The 21,082-nt window shown below is 45.7% G+C and overlaps 2 protein-coding genes across 3 annotated transcripts; both read right to left on the bottom strand.

Moving 5' to 3' along the window:
• Positions 1-279: 279 nt before the first annotated feature.
• On the bottom strand, positions 280-3,005 carry LOC124654788 (protein DETOXIFICATION 16-like). Its single transcript, XM_047193775.1, has 8 exons — positions 2,725-3,005; positions 2,103-2,647; positions 1,927-2,013; positions 1,263-1,319; positions 927-1,165; positions 638-756; positions 439-528; positions 280-330 (listed from the first exon to the last, which is right to left on the bottom strand). Exons 1-8 carry the CDS (start codon positions 2,962-2,964, stop codon positions 280-282), a joined length of 1,428 nt encoding a protein of 475 aa, XP_047049731.1. The 5' UTR covers positions 2,965-3,005.
• Positions 3,006-15,208: 12,203 nt separating this feature from the next.
• On the bottom strand, positions 15,209-17,981 carry LOC124654787 (protein DETOXIFICATION 16-like). 2 transcript variants are annotated; one of them, XM_047193773.1, is made up of 8 exons: positions 17,680-17,981; positions 17,063-17,607; positions 16,881-16,967; positions 16,676-16,732; positions 16,233-16,471; positions 15,929-16,106; positions 15,687-15,776; positions 15,209-15,563 (listed from the first exon to the last, which is right to left on the bottom strand). In XM_047193773.1, the coding sequence occupies exons 1-8, from the start codon at positions 17,920-17,922 to the stop codon at positions 15,461-15,463; spliced, it is 1,542 nt and encodes a 513-aa protein (XP_047049729.1). In that variant the 5' UTR covers positions 17,923-17,981; the 3' UTR covers positions 15,209-15,460. The 2 variants fall into 2 exon arrangements, with proteins under 2 accessions (XP_047049729.1, XP_047049730.1); XM_047193774.1 differs by having other exon boundaries at positions 15,929-16,047.
• Positions 17,982-21,082: the final 3,101 nt, after the last annotated feature.

Below are 21,082 nucleotides of genomic sequence, written 5' to 3'. Positions count from 1 at the left end.
CATGAAGCTTTCTCGTCACATGATTTTGTAGAGCAGTTTTGTTTAGCAAAATAGCACCATAGACATGTTTGTCCAGGCTTCTAGAAACTTTGTGGTCCGCCAGAGCATACACCAGAGTTTTCTCTTCAGTAGCTACCAAAATTTCCCAGAATAGACTAAACCTATTCTGCATGGTATCCGCCGTCACAAAAAGATATCGTATCGTGTTTCCACTTAGTAGTATAATAGCATGATACATGTGAAGTCTTGTCGGTGTTATGTGATGTCTCTGGACTCTGGTCATGGTTCTGTTGGTGAAGAGGTGAAAATTCTTTCCTTTGCGTTCATCGCCTTTGCACCACCATAATTGAACACATATACATTGTTAGCAACCAGAAAATATGTACTAGTGAGGAATAAGAGATGTAAAATCGAAGACTAAACCATAACTATGCTTACTTGTTTTTCCCAGTTGTTGGTGCCAAAGGAAATGACGAGAAGCAACAACGTCTGTGTGACCAACCCACTGACTATTCCCAACCAAAGCCCCTGCATGCATTGACATATGAGATCAATAGAGAATTAGAGATCAAAATTATTATCCAATTATTATTATTATTATTACTATTAGTTAAGGTGAGGAGGGAATATATAATACCTGTACACCTAGATGACATACGAAGGTGAAAACTAGCGCTGCAGGAATACCAACGAGGTAGTATGCAACGAAGTTGACGAAAGCGCCAATCTTTTGTCGTCCGCAGCCCCTAACAATACCTGTAAACTAAATGTAAATCCCTAGTACCAATTTGTGCCACGTGTAGTGTATGATCTTGGACTTGTAAACGGGAAGACCGGGACTTGGACTTGTAAGTTGTAAACCAGAGACGAAACTGTTTACTGGAATTTATGGAGTCAACGTGCACTTTCTCTGGCTGCGTACGTACCTGAGAGAACGTACTGGAGGCCGTCAAACAAGACGGAGGGTGCGAGGATGAGCATCATCTTGGCAACAGAGGCAACCACCTCCTGGTCTTTGCTGTAGGCATGACCCCATAGGTGTCGCACTAGAATTAGGAGAAGGCCTTCGGAAGTGCCTACCAGAAATGCCAACAGTATGACCACTCGGGCAGCCAGAAGGGCTGCGCGAGGTCTCCCCGCTCCGAGCTCGTTCGACACGCGCGTGCTGCAGATGCATGATATGTACATTTGGTCATTCATGCTATAGGAGGAGTGTGAGTGGATGCGCATCTCTGTCGAAAAAACGAAATGAAGATGCAGACCTTATGGAGGAAGAGAGCCCGTTGGGGATAGTACACACCAAGGAATTAGTGTTCAGGCTGCACGAGTAGGATCAGAGATTCAGCAAAGGAGGATCGATCACACAAAGAAAATAGCATCTATGCACGTTATCTGATCTAGCAAAAAGAAAAAAGACTAGTACTGAAATCTTATTCCTTATCAAGCATCTTATCCCATCTTAGAGTTGGTTTATTTGGCGGAACAATGCTACTCGTTATAAGTATTCCGACAAGACGGATTTATTCACTACTAAAGTCGAATTAGCTTCCGCGCTATTCCAATTTCAATCCTAGGACTTTGGCCTTTTTGAAGATATAAAGGCGTTACTCCCTTCGGGCATGCTTGTTCTGAGAGGGGGGCACGAAGCAGCATACTTCTTATCTTTCTTGTTGGAAAATTATTAGGGGTATTGCTATGAAACAATCTAGACCTCAGGCTTAAGGATGTAGGTTCCACAGAAATGAAATCTAGGTAACCTTTAGATCCATAATATCTAAGATTTTAATTCCTAGTAAATCCACTCTGTTTCAGACTTGGTCCATATACAACCAAAACCATATTCTGGAGGTCTACAGAAAGATAAAGAAACAAGGGATTGTACTATCAAGAACTGCATATATAGTACGAGAGAATAGGAATATGTACCAGATGGAGAGGACGGCTGTGGAGAGTTTGGGATTAGGGAGAAGGCCAGCAAGTAGCACCAGGACCTCGAACGACCACCACTCCATGCTGCAGATTAAACCAGGCGTTAAACTTCAGAAAGTTCCGCGTTGTTGATGAACTCGATCGATCAGTAGTTCAGTACCACTAGCACTCACCAGACCATGATTGCAGACGGGACAGCGAGCTTCATGAAGGCTGGGATGTCGTCGAACGCCTGGCAGGAGAACCCCGTCCAGGTGGTCTTGCAGGACGGCGAGAGCCTGACGTAGAGGGCGAGGATGGAGACGTTGGTGAGGAAGGAGATGGAGTTGGCCACCGCCGCCCCCTTGATGCCCATGTCCAGCTTGTACACCAGCGCCCAGCAGACGAGCACGTGGTTGGCGGCGGTGACGCCGGAGCTGACCATCATCGGCACCACGATCTTCTGCGTCTGCAGGAACCGGACGTGGCACTGCAGCCACCCGTAGAAGAGCAGCGACGGGAGCATCCACCGGATGTACAGCCCGGCGCCCGCCGCGATCTCCGGGTCCTGCCCCAGCCGGAGCAGGATCCACCCGGTGTTCGCCCACACCGCCGCGATCGGCACGCTCGCCAGGCCCAGCACCACCATCGCCCGCTGCTTGTACACCCCCAGCATGTGGTCCTGGTTCGCCCCGAACGCTTGCCCGCACAGCGTCTCCAGGCTGCACGACATGCCCGTCTGCGGAGAAGAAGGGTCACGCCCCAAGCGTAAGTACCGAACTTTGAGCTCGAGTAGCATCAGTGTAGGAGGAGTACCAGAAAGCTGAAGCCGGTGACGATGGCGAAGGAGGTGGCCATGGAAGCGCTGGCAAGCGCGAGCTCGCCGAGATGCCCCACGAACATCACCGAGATCATCTGGATTACGTTCTGCAGGAGGCATCCCACGATGAGAGGCGCCGCAAGCCGGACCTGTTTCTTCGCCTCGCTCGTCACCTGCAGCAGGGTCGTGCCTTTGCCGCTCGCACTAGGGAGCGGCTGCTCCATGCTTAATTCCATAGATGTGTTCTTGTTTCTACAAGTGGAGGCGTGGAGCAGCTACCTCGGCTCGATCGGTTTGGTTGTAGTATATCGCTGCTTTTAAAGGCAAAGATCGCGATGACGGATACCCGTTCCGAAATGTAAGGATTTTTTAGAAAACTGAATCAGCCTTTTCAGAATGTTCGTTTGTCCAACCGTTTTAAATTATCAATTCGAACCATAACATGAGAAGATTCCCTTTGGCTGGTCTCCATTGCGCACCAGTCCAGCAGTCCTTTGAACATAAGAGCTGTCCGTCGCATTAGGGCGCGTTTGGTATCTAGGCTTCCCTTGGCTCGCATTAGGGATGTATTTTTTTATTTGGAATGTTTGGTTTTCTGGGCTACCTCGCGTTGTTACACAGCATGGTTCTTAAAGCTCCATCCGGGCCAGGCACAAAAGGAACGCTCGAATCAGCCGTTTTCAGCGAGCCATCATCGTCAGCAGAGACACCGAGGGGAGATGGCGCGAGCTCGCGGAGAACGGCGAAAATCGACGGGTCACTGCCTTCAAAATTTCGCCACCATATATAGGGGTGGCTCTCCCGCTGCCAATTCCAAATCCCCTAGCCCCCCGTTTCGAGCTCATCCACCCTTCAAGATCTAGCGACATGGGCATCTCGTCCTCACCCGCAAGGACGGCGAGGTTGGCGACGGTAACGTTGGTTGTGGCGGCGGCGACTGGGCATGGTTTGTCATCTTCTTCCTTTGTGTCGATCTCTCCGGTTATTGTAAGCTTCTGAAACCCTTGCCTTAGATAGATAAGAACTTGTACGTACTCTGGGAGATCCGAGAGCCTCCATTGTAGGTCATTCCTTCGTCGACGGTCGCCGTGACAGGATCTCCATCTCTCACTTCCACGGTTGTCGTGATTAGATCTGACTCTAATACGGGAACGGTTGTGGTGCCTGCTTCTGCGCCCGACCTTGGTGTTGTGTGTGGATCCTCTAACTCTAAGGAGTCTCCTTCTTTTGTGGTTGTAGCTTATGGTGGTTCATTGATGTGCAAATGCTTACGGATGCTCATGTGATAGTTTCTTTGGTGTCAACGTTCTTCTGGTACTTCATTTCATTGATGTGCAAATGCTTATGTATCTTCTTGTGGTACTTCATTATGTGCAAATGCTTACGGATGTTCATGTGGTAGTTCATTCATGTGCTAATGCTTAGCTATGATCGTCTGGTACTTGTCATGTAGGCAATCATACCACTGGGCTCCCCTGATCTTTCTACTCCATCTGCCAATGCTTATGATTCCCCGTTTGCACACAAACGTGCCATGGCTCGGCAACCAAAGATGTCCAAGTTTGTGCTGAACCGATTGGTTTAGCTCGTCAATATAGTCGTTTTCTTTAACCTGTGATTCAAAGAGGCACAAATAAAGAAGGTAGGTAATGATGTTCTTACATTCACTTCCATACATGTGAGCACTCTTCAAATCTACGACCACATCAGAAAGTGGATGACCAAGTGAAGCGTCATAAGCAAGATCAAATATGATTGCAATCTCCGATGGAGTGAACATGGCTGATGCTTCTATCTTGGAGATGAAGAGAGGCTGCAAAAGTACCTGAAGGTAATAAGCTTCATGGAGTTCCTTTCTTGATCATACCGTAGGTCATTGTCATCCGCACTGCCACTTGCTCCTTGTGAATTGTAGTGCTACCTGGGGCATCGTGAGTACGTCAACAACCCGATCACAAACTATGCTCAGATGAAGACAATCTTCACGTCCCGGTTTGTCTGCAAGCCACAGCTGTACCAATCTCACTTGCTGGTTAGGGTACTCAACTTCATTGCAGACAATAAAGAACAATATACCGAGTACCATGAACTGCATCCATCAGAGAGGAGGACATGACATAGGACCTAGCTACGCAAGCAATTTGATGCTTAGTGCTTAGTGCTTCAGCTTCGTTTTTCATCATCCTCTCGACGATGGTCATGATCTTCTGAAGAGATCATGCATATTTTGGGAGGTGGTTTCATATCCGTCCATTAGTTAGGACTTGTTTGAACCTAATCCCCGGTCTATAATGATGAATTTGTTCAAGGTGGTCTATACTAACCCCTCGTGTGATGAACATGTGATGCATCACGAAATATAGTTGTTTTACTCATGATGCATCGCCTAGTAAGGTAACTACTTGATGTGTATTGCAAGCACCTTTTGATGAACTGAATGTTGTTGAATGTGTTGTTATTCAGTTAGCAGTACTGAGTAAGCTCATCACTCAAATAGAATGGGTTACCACGGCACGCTCATGTCTGCAACCAAACAAGGTGTGCGTTGCACTTGAGAGCAGAAAGACGTTTGTGCAGGCACCCAAATAATGGGGCTGCGTTCCCTCTTTAATGGAGAAAATGCCTTTGCGGACAACCAACCAACACAACTTTTATGGCCCGTGGCCCATTTACAATGCGCATGGACTCCCTTTTTTCTGCATTAGACATACAAACACCCCATTATACACTTGTGGATTTGCCTTATGTACAGTTAGAAACGAGAGAAGTGGCTTAGTATAATTCTCTTGAACTAGCGGTCTTTCTTAATTTTGCTGTTGAATTCATTTCTCTCGTTTTCTTGTCTCTCTGCACCATCTTCATTCACCTCCGATTAGCTTCCTTGAACGGAATCTCATCATCATCGGACATCATGGAAGAATGGCTCTAGCGGCTGCCAATTTCAGCACCGTACTTCACACTGTTAGCCACCAATTTCACCACCATATATACTTCACCATGTTAGATGCTAGCCCTGACAATGAGTTCTCATTTTTGTGTTCTTTTATCTGCTTTCCCGAACCAAACTCCTATGTATTGGATGTAGATTACAATGAGGTTAAGTGTGTTGCCAACTCGTCCATGTCAATAGTGAGGTGGTGGAGTTGGCTACATATGCTCGGATACATGTCATCGTGCTCAGAACTGATTTTGATTCAGTTCATTATTTGCCGATAAAGCGTGTACTTAAGACGATAAAAGATAGTGCAACTTAATTATCTGTATACAACACTATTTTTGCGCATGATTTTACTTACTAAGACTTATCATCGGGATGCTGCCGAGCAGATCATGTTGCGGATACAACACCCAGGAAAAAAAGTGTCACGGGTTCACTTTCTTGTTTCTTGACACAATTATCTCAACAGCTTTTAACCACCTAACCTTTACTATGTCGTTTAGGCTTGTGGCTCAGTGTTTTAACGTAAGGTAACACATGTGATGTTTTTGTTGTAGTGAACGTAGTCAAAGATAACATTGGCACCATTTTGGTCATCCGAAATGTTGAACCAGCACTTACCTGCGATGCTAGTCCTCAAGACAAGCAACTTACCATAGAGGCATAGACTCCGCCAGCAATGAGAGAAGTGTCGCGTGCATCCTCTTTGGCTCTCTCTTCTACATCCGCTTTGGAAAAACTAGTGAGGGCTCTCCCAGGCTGCATTCACCGTCTTACCGATTTGCCACCATCCATCACAAATATTATTATGTTGTGATCCAAACTCATATAAAAGGAAGGCTAATTTCTGACAAGCAGAATGGGGGGGGGGGGGGGTGCCCCCCTACGGTACCGATCGTTATCACCACCTACTTGTAAGCCATCGATCGTCCAGGGCGAAGCCAGTAGAATTTAAGAATTGGGTTCATCTATCTCAAAAAAAAAAGTGCTACTAGGTGCTAAGTAGCAGTTTAGCCTGGATTACTTCATATCTATTGGGTTCATCTGAACCCAACCATTACATGCTGGCTCGGCCACTGCCATCGACTAGGGTTTACTTTCACGTTAAAATATTGTGTCTCCGCCATGATTTTCTTTTCATTTTTTGTTATTTGCTTATCACGTTTATATCAAGTACGACAATGCTTGCTGTGAAGAGCATAGAGAAGGCAGTGCTTACGGCGACTACATCTCGTCTTCTCCATTGCGATCCAATGGGATCACCCAAAATTAACCAACAGAAAAATAATTGAGATTGCTCGTTTCGGAGGAAGTTGCATATACACAAATTGTTGTAGCTTTTGTTGCGCAGAACCACAAAACATTGGTGTTTTCTGCAAAGAAAAGCTAGGGTTGTGGTTTTATGCAACAAAAGCCTCGACAACTTGTGTTATGTGCAATTTCCTACTTGTTTCATAAAACACTTGCGGGTCATGGCACTAATGTATCCCCTAAGGTCTCAGCACCTTTTGATCAATACCGAAATCATAAATTAACATTTCTATATGATACTTTGAGATTGCTCTACCGGTTGGACCTTTCTATGAGCAACCTAAACCTACAACAACATACATTTGTAGGTTTTTATGTATGAAGATTTTCAGTGTCTTTCCATAGATAATCAACTATGTACAAGCAGGTGATCTAAGGCTACTTTCTCATACCCCAGCTGGTGGTGGCGTCTGCGGCTGCTACGGCGGCTGGAGGATGGGGGAATCGAACCTCGAATGGGATGAGCGTACTTGTAGGTCATCGAGTTGTTTGTCTTGGTGTAGGGGCATCGACGGCGATGAGAGAATAAAGGTCCTTCAGCCCACCCAAAATCGGTGTGTTTCCTCGAAAGAGCATCGACGGGTTGGAGTTTGGAGTTGATCATCAGGCATTAGGCCTTGCGTGATAAGGGTTTATCTACGGCGGCGTGTTCAGTTGAGCGGATGATGTCACAATGTATTGGTGTCATCATGTTCCACCACCACCCGATGAGGTCAGCCAGGTATGTCTTCGTCGGGGAACTTGCTAGTTTGGTGTCCTCCATCTCCGTTTGTTCGGAGTTGGGATTATCTCCTAGTCCTCATCGGTACTAGCTTCTCTAGGCCGGTGATCTCTAGAGATCGTGGTGCCAACATCTTCTGGTGTACGTCGATGACTTCCCGGCCGATGCTTCTACAAGCGCCTAGTTTTTTTTCAAGTTTTATCGACACGGGTTTTTCTACGCTGAAGGCCTAGAGGCTACATCTCACGACGTGTTGTCGAGAGACGCAGAAGGAAAATGGTGCTAAACTTTTCATGAACTTATATTTAATTTCGTTTTGTTGTAAGATTATTCTTGTAAATGCTTGTTTTCATATAATCTTTTATCTGGCCTTAGGCCTTTTCGGCAGTAAAAAAATGACAAGCGAAATTGAATAAAGTTCACCCGTAGAATGGTAGCCAACAAGGCAGCACGCGATCAAATGGCTTGGCTGTGTAGACATAGGAAACGTGAGTTCACGCAGAGGTCGCCGGGATGGGACCTGGAAACGCGAAACGGAGATAGCAGTCTCAAACCAGTACTAGTCGAAAAGCGTGTCCACAGCCACGAGGTAAATACGAAAGCAGTCTACGAACCATGTATACATCAGAGAAGCTTGACGGTCAGAGATGTCATGGATCAGACCATAAATGCTACGCGGACAGGTTTGACATGGTTCAGCAGGGGAAATGCACTTACGAGTGTCCTTTCGCTCGACTTCAGTTTCGTCACGGAATCGACTGATCGAAAGAAAGACCATGTATGTGAGGAAAAAAGATGAGATACATCAGTGGTGCAGGGTATACAGTCATGCCGATCGAAAGAAAAACCAGTAAGTTGAATACAGTTCGATCGATATGTTCCTTTTGCGGGGATGTTCTTTCTTCAACCTCGTTGCCAACACGAACCCTTCGTCCTAGCTATTACCATGTTTTGATCGAGAAGCACAATCACGATGGTTTCTACTCGTTCCTGAGAGATTCAGCGCACAAATAACCCAGTCCATCCAATCTAAATTACCCACATTTCAGATTCGTGAGGGCTAAGATCATCTCCACCGGCGCACCTTAAATAGTCACCGGCAGGAGCACCGACACTGTCGTATGAGGGGCGTCAGCCCCGATAGATGATTTGAATTAAAAACTCAAACAAAAGCATAAAAATTCGAATAGGTTTTCGAATATAAAGTTTGGACCAACACACGACCACTAAATTTGAATAGGTTTTTAAATATGAAGTTTGGGCCAACATACGGCCACCGAATCGCCGTCTAGTCCGGCTGAAACAAAACAACTTCGGCTTTTAGGCCAAATGATCAGATGAACGGGATCATGGGATTCTCCTTCAGCGGCACGGTGCACAGCTTTGGCGGTGCCTTCGTCGGCGTCTTCACTGCCTTCGTCGGAGCCTTTCTCTTCAGCGCCATGGCGACGACGAGGGGTTTTTTTTTTGGGTTGAAGCCTGGATGAGAGATGAAGTGGCAGGCGGGAGAAATGAGCGGCAGAGGAGAAGGAATTTTGGTGGAAAGGATGTATATTTTTGGGATATGTGGCTGACTTGCGGCTCCCACGCCTAAATTTTTTTGTGTCGCGAGGCGCCGGCGCGCCCTTCACCAAGAAGCTGGTACGGGTTATCGGCGCTTCTATTACGCTTAAAATTACGCCGACGCTTTTTGGAGCGCACCGATGTGAACCTATTTTCGATGCCGCCCACAAAATACTATCAGAACGCCGGTGGACATGCTCTAACAGGCGGTTCCAAAATAGAGTACTCGTGAAGTGACTGATAAGGGACATCGCACGTGGTTGTTTAACCTCCAGTCCTGACTCCTGACTCGTGACCTGTCTATTTCCCTATTCATACCGATCATGAACAGAACAAGTATCAAATGGATTTTCTTTTCTTCATTTTTCTGAGGGAATAGCATCAGTTTTTTTTTTTCAGAATCGGAAGAGCATCAGATGGACGAGGAGTTCTCGGTGAAGTGAACTAGTAGGGAAGCATCAGTAGAGCCCGGAGTTTGTGATCTGCCTTCGGATTGACTACACACAATGGGCCATCGTCCCGTACCAGCCCATACGGTTTGATGTGGATGTGGCCTCTGGTGAGTTACACCAAGGTCTTTCTACTCCCTATATCTTTTCTCTCAAAAAAAAAACATTCTACTCCCTATATCTAAATTTAAACTATAGGCTGACACTTACTAATGTGATCAAACTAATTTATGGAGCGGAGGGAGTATAAACTTGATCAAACTAATTTGGCTGCTCGATATTTCAAGGACAAATTAATCTAAGTGTGTGGTTAAATTATTGACTGGTAGCATTGTATTTGGATTTTGTTGTTTAGTTCTAAGTACAGGTATTTGGATTGGTTCAGAGATAAAATGCAAAGCTAAAGAGCACTTGACGAAGACAAGTATTGCCTGGGACGTGCGTGTAGATTGCGGTAGCTCAATGACCAAAGCGTATTTGAATTGATTAGGTATATCTCATATTTTATTAGATGCTAGCGTTTAAGTTTAGGAATATTTTATTTAACTAGCATGTAAAGATATGACGTGAGGAAACTGATCTGTTTGCCAAAGTCCGGGGGCTGTATATAAATACGGGTATGGCCGATCGAAAGGACCCCAATTGATCTATTCACAAAATACAATTTACTTTTTTCACGTACTTTTTTACATCTGTTCTTCTCTGCTGAGCCCTAGCAAAGGTTTAGTTGAATCTTTGCCGTTTGTCCTGAAAAACGGTCAGTTCTCCTCCACAAAAACGAGGTATCTTTGTTGATTTCGCTCGGAAAATCAATCGCTGGTCATCGCGAAAGTATGACGCTACCTTGTGTTGTGTGGCAACATAATTGTCGACTCCGCTAGGGACGAAGAAGCAAGATACACGATGAACACCGATCCCAAGGACGCAAGCAATCTCAACCCGGGCAACATTATCATCCCCGTCACTATCGACGATCTGTCCTAGGATGATTGCCAAACACTTGAACGAGAGCTTGAAGAAGCAAAGGCAGAGAAATTGAAGCAATACTTCAAGACGAGGAACGAGGGTCGTCAAGAAGGTAATGACGCCAAGCCCTTCTCCGGCATTGGACGCTAAGGTAAGTAACCCGAACCAAGAAATTGCTCATCTAATTGATGTTTTTGTAGTTAGCAAGTACGGTTCTGATATGGTAAATGGGGCACGCACAATTACTCAATTAGTTAGTAAGTTCGAGAAATTTTAAACTAGTTTACCCCATAAAGTTGGTTCTTTTATTGCTGCAAAAGATGATGAAAACTCAGGGAAAAATCTAGTGTCTCTAGACAGTAGCCGGTTGCCTAGTAATATGCATACTCCTGGTGCATTAGTTAATGTTACACAACTTGCCATAAATTATAATCAAGGTGGTCAATATTATGCTAGCAGTTTGGTTAATAATTCTACCTAGTGTTGCTGCTTCTATTGTTTCGACTTCAGTTCCACAAAATTACAACAACAATAACGGAAGTGTAGGCTTCAATTATAATATTCAGCAACCAAGTTATCAAACGATGGCATATAATACATCACCGCTGCCATCCATTGATACCGGGGTTCGTTACAGGCCGGTACCGGATTTATTTTAACGGTTCACTGCAACAAACCAGGTATGCTCAATTTTTTTTTGCCAGAGATGCCGCAGCGCACTTGTGTTCCATCGGCTTCGCAAATTAGTTCTCCACAACTCACTGATACTTTAAGGATCAACTTGCTAGTATACTTAGAGATTTTGGTTTGGAACCTAAGGGTAGAGCACGGGTGTATCCAAAATCATACCTTGAATATTTTGACTTGACACCATATGCTCGTGGTTTTAGAATTGCAGAATTTGTTAAATTTGTGTGGGGGGGGGGGGGGGGGAGATGGTAGACGCACTTTTGAGCATGTAGGACAGTTTTTAGCGCAATGTAGTGAGATTGGTATATCAGATATTTATAGGGTTAAATTATTCCCTTTATCTTTATCTGGTACTGCATTTATTTGGTTTACATCGATTGCTCCTAATTCTATTTCAACGTGAGCACAATTGGAGCAAAAATTTCATGAGTATTTTTATAGCGGTGAAACTAAACTTTGACTTCCAGATTTAACAATGGTTAGGCAAAAAATACAATGATCATCTTCATGATCACATAAGGAGGTTTAGAGATGTCAAAACCCATTGTTTTAGTTTGAACATAGCCAAAACTGATTTAGCTGATCTTGCTTTTTCGGGTTTGCTTACTCATATTAAAGATAAATTAGAAGGGCAACAATTTTCAGATGTTAATCAAGTTTTGCAAAAGGATTTCGCAAAGGAGAACCGAGCTAAAGAAGTTACAATTTAGCTTATTTAAGGATAATAGAAATAAGGAGGAGGAAAACCACATGGTTAATGCTTTAGATTATGATGATGATTCAGCTAGTGAAGATGAAGTTGATATTTGTGTATCCGAATGGGTCCAATCACCTAAGTCCAAACCTTTTGCATGTTCTCCTTTGAAACCTACACCTTTTATAAAATATTTGATATGTTGCTGCAAGGAAATTTAAGAGTTAGAGAAGGCCATGTAATACCATCTGTGAAAAAATTGGATAAAAAAGCTTATTGCAAGTGGCGCAATTCTTTTACACATGCTACTAATGATTGTACATGTGCAATCTGCCATTGATGATGGACGACTGACATTTACATAAAGTTCTAAGATGAAGCTCGATACTTCCAATAAACGTGATTGATTTTGAGAAATGAGAACAAGAATATGCTTATTCGTCCAGATCAGACCGAGTCTACAAGAGGAAAAAATGTTGTGGTTGATAGTGATGCTCCTCCAAGGATGATCAAGGCAGCGGTACAAAAGGACTGATTCATTTATGCTTGCACATGATTTTCTGAGATCTCAGTATGATAGCTGTATTTAGATCAAGTTTGTTAATGGATCACATATATAGTTGTTGTTATATGTTGATGATATGTTGATTGCAGTCAAGAGCAAGAAAGAGATCACTACATTACAGTCTCATGTAAGTAGCGAGTTTGAGATTAAGGATCTTGGTGCAGCTATGAAAATACTTGTGACATCCTGGCCTAGGGCTTAATAGGATTGATAGGATACTCATATTAACAAGTTGCAACTTCTTTTTCAAAAGCTCATCAGCAAAGAACTCCGAGGTTAAGCGTGCTTAGCCCGGAGTAATTTGAGGATGGGTGACTGACCGGGAAGTAGTTCCCGGGTGCGCACGAGTGAGGACAAAGTGCGCAGAAAAGACATGTGTTGATCTGTGGGGCTAGTCTAGAGATCCTAGAGGGCATCCCGGGGTAATAGGTCCGACCGGGGGTTGGTCGGGGTGTTACATTTGGTATCAGAGCCGACCTTCGGAGTCACATGGGCGTGTGCGGGTCAGGGTTCGAGCATGTGGCGCATGGCTGGTGTGGCCCGTCGTGGCACACGGCATGGCACATGTGCCGGCACTGGACGCATATACGTGTGCCAAGAGGGGACGTTCCTGGCCTGGTGCTGATCGACAAGGGCGTCGATCTTCTAAGGGGGGATGCGTGTGACATCCTGGCCCAGGGCTCAATAGGATTGATAGGATACTCATATTAACAAGTTGCAACTTCTTTTTCGGATGCTCATTAGCAAAAAACTCCGAGGTTAAGTGTGCTTGGCCCAGAGTAATTTGAGGATGGGCGATCGACCGGGAAGTAGTTCCCGGGTGCGCACGAGTGAGGACAAAGTGCGCATAAAAGACATGTGTTGGTCTGTGTGGCTAGTCTAGAGATCCTAGAGAGCTGCCAGGGTAACGGGTCCAACCGAGGGTTGGTCGGGGTGTTACAATACTAGGTATGAAAATTACAAGGAACGGAAAATCTAGTGTGTTATTTCTTAATCATCAAAATTACATTAAGAAAGTTCTTCATCGTTTAATGTGCATGAGGCAAGGTCTATTAGTTTGCTCCTCACTTCAAGTTTTCATCATTGCAATGTCCTAGTACCGATGATGATATTGAGTACATGTCACGAGTTCCATATTCTAGTGCTATTGGTCCCTTGATGTATGCCATGATTTGTTCTTTTCCTGATTTATCATATGCTATGAGTTTGGTCAGTTGATACATGGATAATCGTGGTAAAGATCATTGGAAAGTTCTTTAGTGGATTTTCAGGTACCTTCGTGGCAGATCCAAAGCTTGCTTGAAGTTTGGCAAGACCGGTGCCTGAGATTCGTGTTCGCGAAGAAACACGGGTATCACCGAACCTGAGAGGTTCGAACACAGGGGACTCAAGATCACGTCGTCGAACTCACGACATTGACACTGCAGAGAGACACAACAATTACCCAGGTTCAGGGCCCTCGGAGAGGTAAAACCCCTACGTCATGCTTTGGTGGATGTATTGCAGGTCACAATGGAGAAGATGACCGTACATATGTCTAGGGTTTGTGATCACTCTGGATCGCCCCCCGCCCCCTACGCTAGCAAGGCTAGTCCTTTTATAGAGGAGTTGGTCCTCTTCCCCCGAAATATCTTGAGGGGGAAGGGTTGCCACATCTCCAAATCATGGGCGGGAAACTTCCCCACCCTTTATAGGATGGACATAGTCCATGATCGATTAAAGTGCCGATCCATGGCAGGCGATGAGGTCGTCGATGATGCCTCCAGTAGCCGTTTGTGTAGTCCACCCAGTCTTGCACCAAAGTGGCAAGGACAACGCCTGGCGCTCTGGTCCTCGTCGAGCCTGCTTTAATCACTAAATATGCAATGGCACCTCTCCTCCTCTGGATGGAGCTTTTAAGCTCGGCCACGATGTATCTGTGCCTTCTTGGTTTGTCCGGTGGTCCGGAAAGGTAGCCTTGGATGCCCTTCTGGGGCGCGACACGTGTGATGGGTATCCGAGGCTCCTTTGGCTCGACACATCTCTCGGCTTCTCTTGGAGAGGTGCTTGATGTCCTGCATGGTCTCGACCCTCGCGGAGCCTCACTCCGGAGTTTCCTCCCGGAGCGATAACTCTGTGCTCCCAGCAACTTAAGGGACGTGGCACCCCGGTTGCCGGTAGTCCCACAACCGGTGAGGGACTCGCTGGCTATGTTGATTCATCTTTTGCCGCCGATTTGCATAAGAGGAGGTCCTCACAGGTTATGTGTTCACTATTGGTGGATGTGTTGTGAGTTGAAAAGCTACGTTAGGACATGTTGTTTCTAAATCTGCAATCGATGCAAAATACATGGCTATTGCTAAAGCTTGCAAAGAGCCTATTTGGTTGAAAGTTTTGTATGCTGGGCTTTGTATAGATGATTCTTGGGTTAACTTTTTGTGACAGTCAAAATACCATATACCTTACTAAAGATGAAATGTTTCATGAGAGGACAAAGCACATTGATGTCAAGTATCATTAAGTTTGCGATATCGTTGCACATGGTAAACTAGTACTCATGATAATCACGTTGATATGATGACGAAACCAGTTTTATTGCCAAGCTTGAGCTTTGCTCGAATTTGGTTGGTATAACTTCTTATCCCAAGTGGTTGTTGACGCCAACATGTGTTTTGTTTGTTGTTCGGGAGATTATTGAAATTCATGCTACAAGAATGAATGTGTCTCAAGGAGGAGTTAAACCCTAGATTGGAACACGTTGTGGGCTAACTTTGGACCCCGCTCCGCTTTGGCCCAAGCCTATCTTCGACAGGTCTCGTTCCGTTCGTCAGAAGTTAGCCTTCTTATGAATTTGGATCACAAAATATAACACACGTGAAGTCTTGCGGATGTTATGTGATGTCTTTGATCATGGCTTTGTTGGCGATGAAGTGAAAATTCTGTCCTTTGCATCGATTGCCTTGGCACCACCATAATTGAACACATATACATTTTTAGCAATCAGAAGAATATATGGGTGAGGAAGAAGAGATTGAATTTGGTGTGCAAAATTGAAGACTAAACCATATATAACTACGCTTACTTGTTTTTCCCAATTGTTGGTGCCAAAGGAAATGACGAGAAGCAACAACATCTGTGCGACCATTCCGATGAGTATTCCCAACCAAAGCCCCTAGACATGGATCCACATATGTTTAGATCAAAGGAGATGGAAATGATTATTAAACATTAGGCTGGTTTAGCATTTTCAAAACCAGTTAGTTACAAAATATTACTGTTATTAGTTAAATATATATAAGGTGGTGAGGAGGGAATATAGAATACCAGTACGCCCAGATGACAGACGAAGGTGAAAACAAGCGCTGCAGGAATACCAAGGAGATAGTATGCAACGAAGTTGACGAGAGCACCAATCTTTTGTCGTCCGCAGCCCCTAACAATGCCTGTAAATCCCTACCAATATGTGTCACATGTAGGATCTCTGAGACAACAAAATGTCGGCCTGTGCAAACGGAGAGACCAGGACTTGGACTTGTACTATCCAAAGACGAAACTGTTTATGGAGTCAACGTGTACTTTCCAAGAATATACTTATCATATATGCATGGTCTCTGCATGCAGTACTTACCTGACAGAACGTACTGGAGGCCGTCAAACAGGACCGAGGGTGCCAAGATGAACATCATCTTGGCAACATAGGCAACAACCTCCTGGTCTTTGCTGTAGGCAAGACCCAACAGGTTTCGCACTAGGATCAAGAGAATGCCTTCCGAAGTTCCTACCAGAAATGCCAACAGCATGACAACACGGGCAGCCAGAAGGGCTGCGCGAGGTCGCCCCGCTCCGAGCTCGTTGGACACGCGCGTGCTGCAGATGCATAATGGGGTGGTACATTTAGTCATTCATCATGCTAGGCAAAGTTTCTCTTAATTTTCCGTGTGTTTCTTTGTTCTCTTTGCCGTGTTCCGCACGAATATACACTCGGCAAACAACTGTGTACACAACAATGACAAATTTTCCGGTAGCGAGGATTGTGAGTGGATCTTGAAAAACTGAAAAGAAGAGGCTGACCTTATGGAGGAAGAGAGTCCGTTCGGGACCGTACACACTATGGAATTGGTGTTCAAGCTGCAGGTGTAGGATAGGATCAGAGATTCAGCAAGGAGCGATCGAGATCAATCAATCACACGAAGAAGAGAGCATCTATGAACGAACGTTATTTGATTTAGCAAAAAAAAAAAAGACAACTAGCTAGTAGGGAGTATATTGTACTTACCAGATGGAGAGCACGGCCGTGGAGAGTTTGGGATTAGGTAGAAGGCCACCAAGTAGCACCATGACCTCGAACGACCACCACTCCATGCTGCAAATCGAAGCAGGCTTATTCAGAGAATTGCAGGCGTCGTTGATGAAGCAGCTCGATCGATCAGTAGCACCACTAGAGTAGTGCTCACTCACCAGACCATCATCGCAGATGGGACAGCGAGCTTCAAGAAGGCTGGGATGTCGTGGAACGCCTCGCAGGAGAACCCCGTCCAGGTGGTCTTGCAGGACGTGGAGAGCCTGACGTAGAGGGCGAGTATGGATACGTTGACGAGGAAGGAGATGGCATTAGCCACCGCCGCTCCCTTGATCCCCATGCCCAGCTTGTACACCAGCGCCCAGCACACCAGCACGTGGATGGCCGCGGTGACGCCGGAGCTGACCATCATCGGCACCACGATCTTCTGCGTCTGCAGGAACCGGACGTGGCACTGCAGCCACCCATAGAAGAGCAGCGACGGGAGCATCCACCGGATGTACAGCCCGGCGCCCGCCGCGATCTCCGGGTCCTGCCCCAGCCGGAGCAGGATCCAGCCCGTGTTCGCCCACACCACGGCGATCGGGACGCTCGCCAGGCCAAGCACCACCATTGCCCGCTGCGTGTACACCCCGAGCATGCGGTCCTGGCTTGCCCCGAAGGCTTGCCCGCACAGCGTCTCCAGGCTGCACGACATTCCAGTCTGCACACGCGCGCGTCAGTACAACAAAGTCGGAGCTAGCTCGCTCGCTCTAGTATCAGTAAACCAGTGTACCAGAAAGCTGAAGCCGGTGACAATGGCGAATGAGGTGGCCATGGAGGCGCTGGCCAGCGCGAGCTCGCCGAGGTGCCCCACGAACATCACGGAGATCATCTGGATTACGTTCTGCAGGAGGCATCCCACGATGAGAGGCACCGCAAGCCGGACCTGTTTCTTCGCCTCGCTCGCCACCTGCTGCAGTAGGGCCGTGCCTTTGCCGCTAGGGCTGGGGTGCGGCCGCTCCATGCTTAATTCCATGGAGGATCTCTTCTTGTTTCTACAGGTTGAGGCGGCGTGGAGCTACACCTCGCCTTGCTTTGGTTTTAGTATCGCTGCTTCTACAGGGCGATAACGCTATCTTGTGGGATGGGCGCTCCAAACAATATTACTGATTGACGCATCAGTCCCTAGGATTCTCTCTGTATGAATCATAGCATTACTCCTCCGAACAGTGGCGGAGACAGACCGACAAAGCTATAGAATCACCAGCTAAGCCCCTAAATGACCGATCAATGATAAAGGAGGTAGGCCCTATAGACAGCTAGGAAGTTTGCCCTCAAGCAGCCACCATTTATCCCTTAATTATCACTATACTATAGGAAGCACAGATACTTGGATACATATCCGATACGTGATACGGGATACTGAAATATGACATTTTATCAAAACGAAAATTGTCTGCTGCAAAGGAGGGTAGCTACACATGTATTATATGATCGACACGTGTTTAACGCTGTTTAATATACCTAACGGCACACCTACCATTCCCATGCAAAGGAGAGATACATTTCATATATATGTAAATAGTTTTAAAAAATACAGAAAACAAACATTCCTTGTAGGATTAACATGGAGGTGGATATTCTCTTCCACATCCAACATAGATATTTCAACAATTAAAGAATTGAAATTCATCTCTAGAAATCACACGATGAATAGCTATAGTTGGGCTGCATTTCCTGTAGTTCTTACCGTTGTACATGCTCCAGCTCGAGCTCCCAATCGAAGGTCTGTTTGATGGAAACATACTAGCACTAGTCATTGCTTATCTGAATGAATTCAAAGATCAAAATCAATGGTAGGTGGAGCCATGGATGAAGATGTCCAAAGGGGATAGGAGAAGGAGGAAGAAGACACATCGGTCACCATCATTCAATGGGGTTGGGGTGGAGTGGAAGGATCAACGGTATAAGTTGAGTGGAAGGTGGCTGGCTCAAGTACCCTTGAGTATCGCTTGAGTATCCCTTAATTATCCCTCATGTGTACGTATCGGGAAGTATCCTGGCAGTATCCCGTATCCAAGCTGATACTGGTACGACAGAAAAAGCGAAGTATCCACACTTCATAGCCTACTGATACGGTAACCTATTGCAACCTGTTATAGTGGGGAGTAACTTAGTGGTAACATATGTTACTACCTCCATAGTGATACTTCCTCCATACCGGATTAGAAGGCAAATCTCCAATAGCAGCGGGATCAAGGTAGGCTATGATTGGCTTCAAATAGCGCCGCTAATCTATCTGCTAATTTGGGTTAGGAGCCGAACCATCCGGTTGAGGCCCATGCGCGAGTACCTGTTCCGTTTCACACCGTGGGTACACGGCATGCACCACACCATTCACACCATATGAAAGGAAAGGAAAGGACCGGAGGAATTTTAGGAGGCAGGCCCACGCGCATGCACCAGCTTAATTACGGGAGTTAATTGCAAGATTTGCCTAATAAAACGGTTACTCTCCAAATCGAAAATTTGCCTTCTAATCCGGTATGGAGGGAGTAGTACATGTGGTTTTGTCCATTGTGTCATTTATTATGTTCTAGACTCATCTTGATGAGGACATCCCTACTACACCACTACCTCCGTCATTGATAAATGAAGATGAACCTGCTGTGAAGCTCAAGTCCAATGAAGTTCGGATTGCACCAATTACAAGGGCTCGTGCGAAGCTACTTAAACAACAGGTGAACTTGTTTCTAAACGGTACTTTGATTGATGAAAACTTTATACTGCCTAAGTCCTATTACTTATGTATCATCAGGTATCAAGAGGAGACGAGCATCGCACGAGGTGTAGAGGAGCAGCTGTACATGAAGACGGACGTCAAGATGGACGTGAAGCTGGACATGAAGATATCTCATGGACGTGCGAGGGAGGAGCGGGAGGCATGCACGAAAGGAGAAGTCGACGTCCAGGCCGGTCCAGCGCCCGGTTAGACCGGCCTCCAGACCGGCCAGTCCGGTCCCTGGCCCGGTTGACCGGTCGCCAACCGGATGCATCGTACCGGAACCCAACCGGACGAATTTTGCGAACTTTCCGGTTGCCGACCGGTTGACCGGATGCCAGACCGGCCGACCCGGTCCCTGGCCCGGTTGACCGGATTCCAGACCGGATTCGTCCGAGTCTGTCTCGACCAGATCTATTCTGGGTCGGTTATTCTTGTATCTTTTCGACCAAAGTCGTCCCGGACGCCTATTTAAGTGCCCAGGACGCCCCCCTAGCTGCTTTAGACCACGTTTCAGATAAACCCTAGTTCTTAGTTGTTTGCTCTAGCAAAACTATTGAATCCCTACACCATATTGCTTGATATTGATTAGGTCCTGAAAAAGTCTTGTGTGATCTGCTGTTCCATTGGGAATTAGACGGTTGCAACTTATCGCTTCATGGTCGGCGGCTACTTGCGCAAGTGTGTGAAGTTGCGAATATCTTGCAGGGTTGAGAGCTGTTGCATTGGCGACAGGGACCAATCGAGAGATCTCGTTGCGTCATACAAGTTATCATTCACTTCATCGTCGTGTTTCTCCGCTGCCATCACCCCGTGATCATCATCACCACCGTTGCTTACTGAGAAGATCGGGCCACCCCATATCATCTTGGTATCAGATTTCCAGTTTTCCTCGGTAAGCCATCCACAATCCACCCCATAGTTGAGTTGTGAGTGTTTTCCTATCCAGAAAAAGCCATAAAAGTTAGGGTTAGGGTTTTCCATAGCCTTAGATTGCACTAATTTCAAGTTTTAGTTGCTTTTCGTAGTTGTTTTTGCGTATCTTTTCTTTCCATCTAGTATTTTAAGGTTTGAGCTTACTCTATCATCTTGTGTTACTTTGTCGTCTAGTGTCAGTTGTTTTTACTCCGAGTCCACATAGCGTACAGTGTGCTTGTTCCCAACCATAGACACAGCCTTTCGATATAAAGTAACTAGGAACTTCTCCAGAAGAGACTAGTTTTACCGCTCGACAGGCTGCTCGTTAGGTTATCGGTGCTTTGCATATTTCTGTTGGCCGTGTTATCAAGGAGTTGTGTCAGAAAATCAAAAAAAAGAGACAATTGAAAAGAAGCAAAAAGAGCTACATAGCTGCGTGTGTTATACAAAAAGAAAAATCCAAAAAGAAAAGTGAAGTGCTAGTTGAATCAAGTGA

The sequence above is a fragment of the Lolium rigidum genome, chromosome 5 (assembly GCF_022539505.1).
Source record: "Lolium rigidum isolate FL_2022 chromosome 5, APGP_CSIRO_Lrig_0.1, whole genome shotgun sequence".
Lineage (NCBI taxonomy): Eukaryota > Viridiplantae > Streptophyta > Magnoliopsida > Poales > Poaceae > Lolium > Lolium rigidum.
Note: the sequence above shows the minus strand (reverse complement) of the source record. Positions and strands in the feature narration are given on the sequence as shown.

What these genes read in the sequence shown, in the direction of transcription:
- LOC124654788 (XM_047193775.1), bottom strand. Translation starts at nt 2,964, where the DNA reads ATGGAATTAAGCATGGAGCAGCCGCTCCCTAGTGCGAGCGGCAAAGGC. An exon ending in CCGTCTGCAATCATGGTCTG is followed by an intron (nt 2,014 to 2,102) that starts GTGAGTGCTAGT and finishes TTTAATCTGCAG; the next exon opens with CATGGAGTGGTGGTCGTTCG. An exon ending in TATGTCATCTAGGTGTACAG is followed by an intron (nt 529 to 637) that starts GTATTATATATT and finishes CAATGCATGCAG; the next exon opens with GGGCTTTGGTTGGGAATAGT.
- LOC124654787 (XM_047193773.1), bottom strand. Translation starts at nt 17,922, where the DNA reads ATGGAATTAAGCATGGAGCGGCCGCACCCCAGCCCTAGCGGCAAAGGC. An exon ending in CCATCTGCGATGATGGTCTG is followed by an intron (nt 16,968 to 17,062) that starts GTGAGTGAGCAC and finishes TTCGATTTGCAG; the next exon opens with CATGGAGTGGTGGTCGTTCG. An exon ending in CCAACAATTGGGAAAAACAA is followed by an intron (nt 15,564 to 15,686) that starts GTAAGCGTAGTT and finishes GGTGGTGCCAAG; the next exon opens with GCAATCGATGCAAAGGACAG.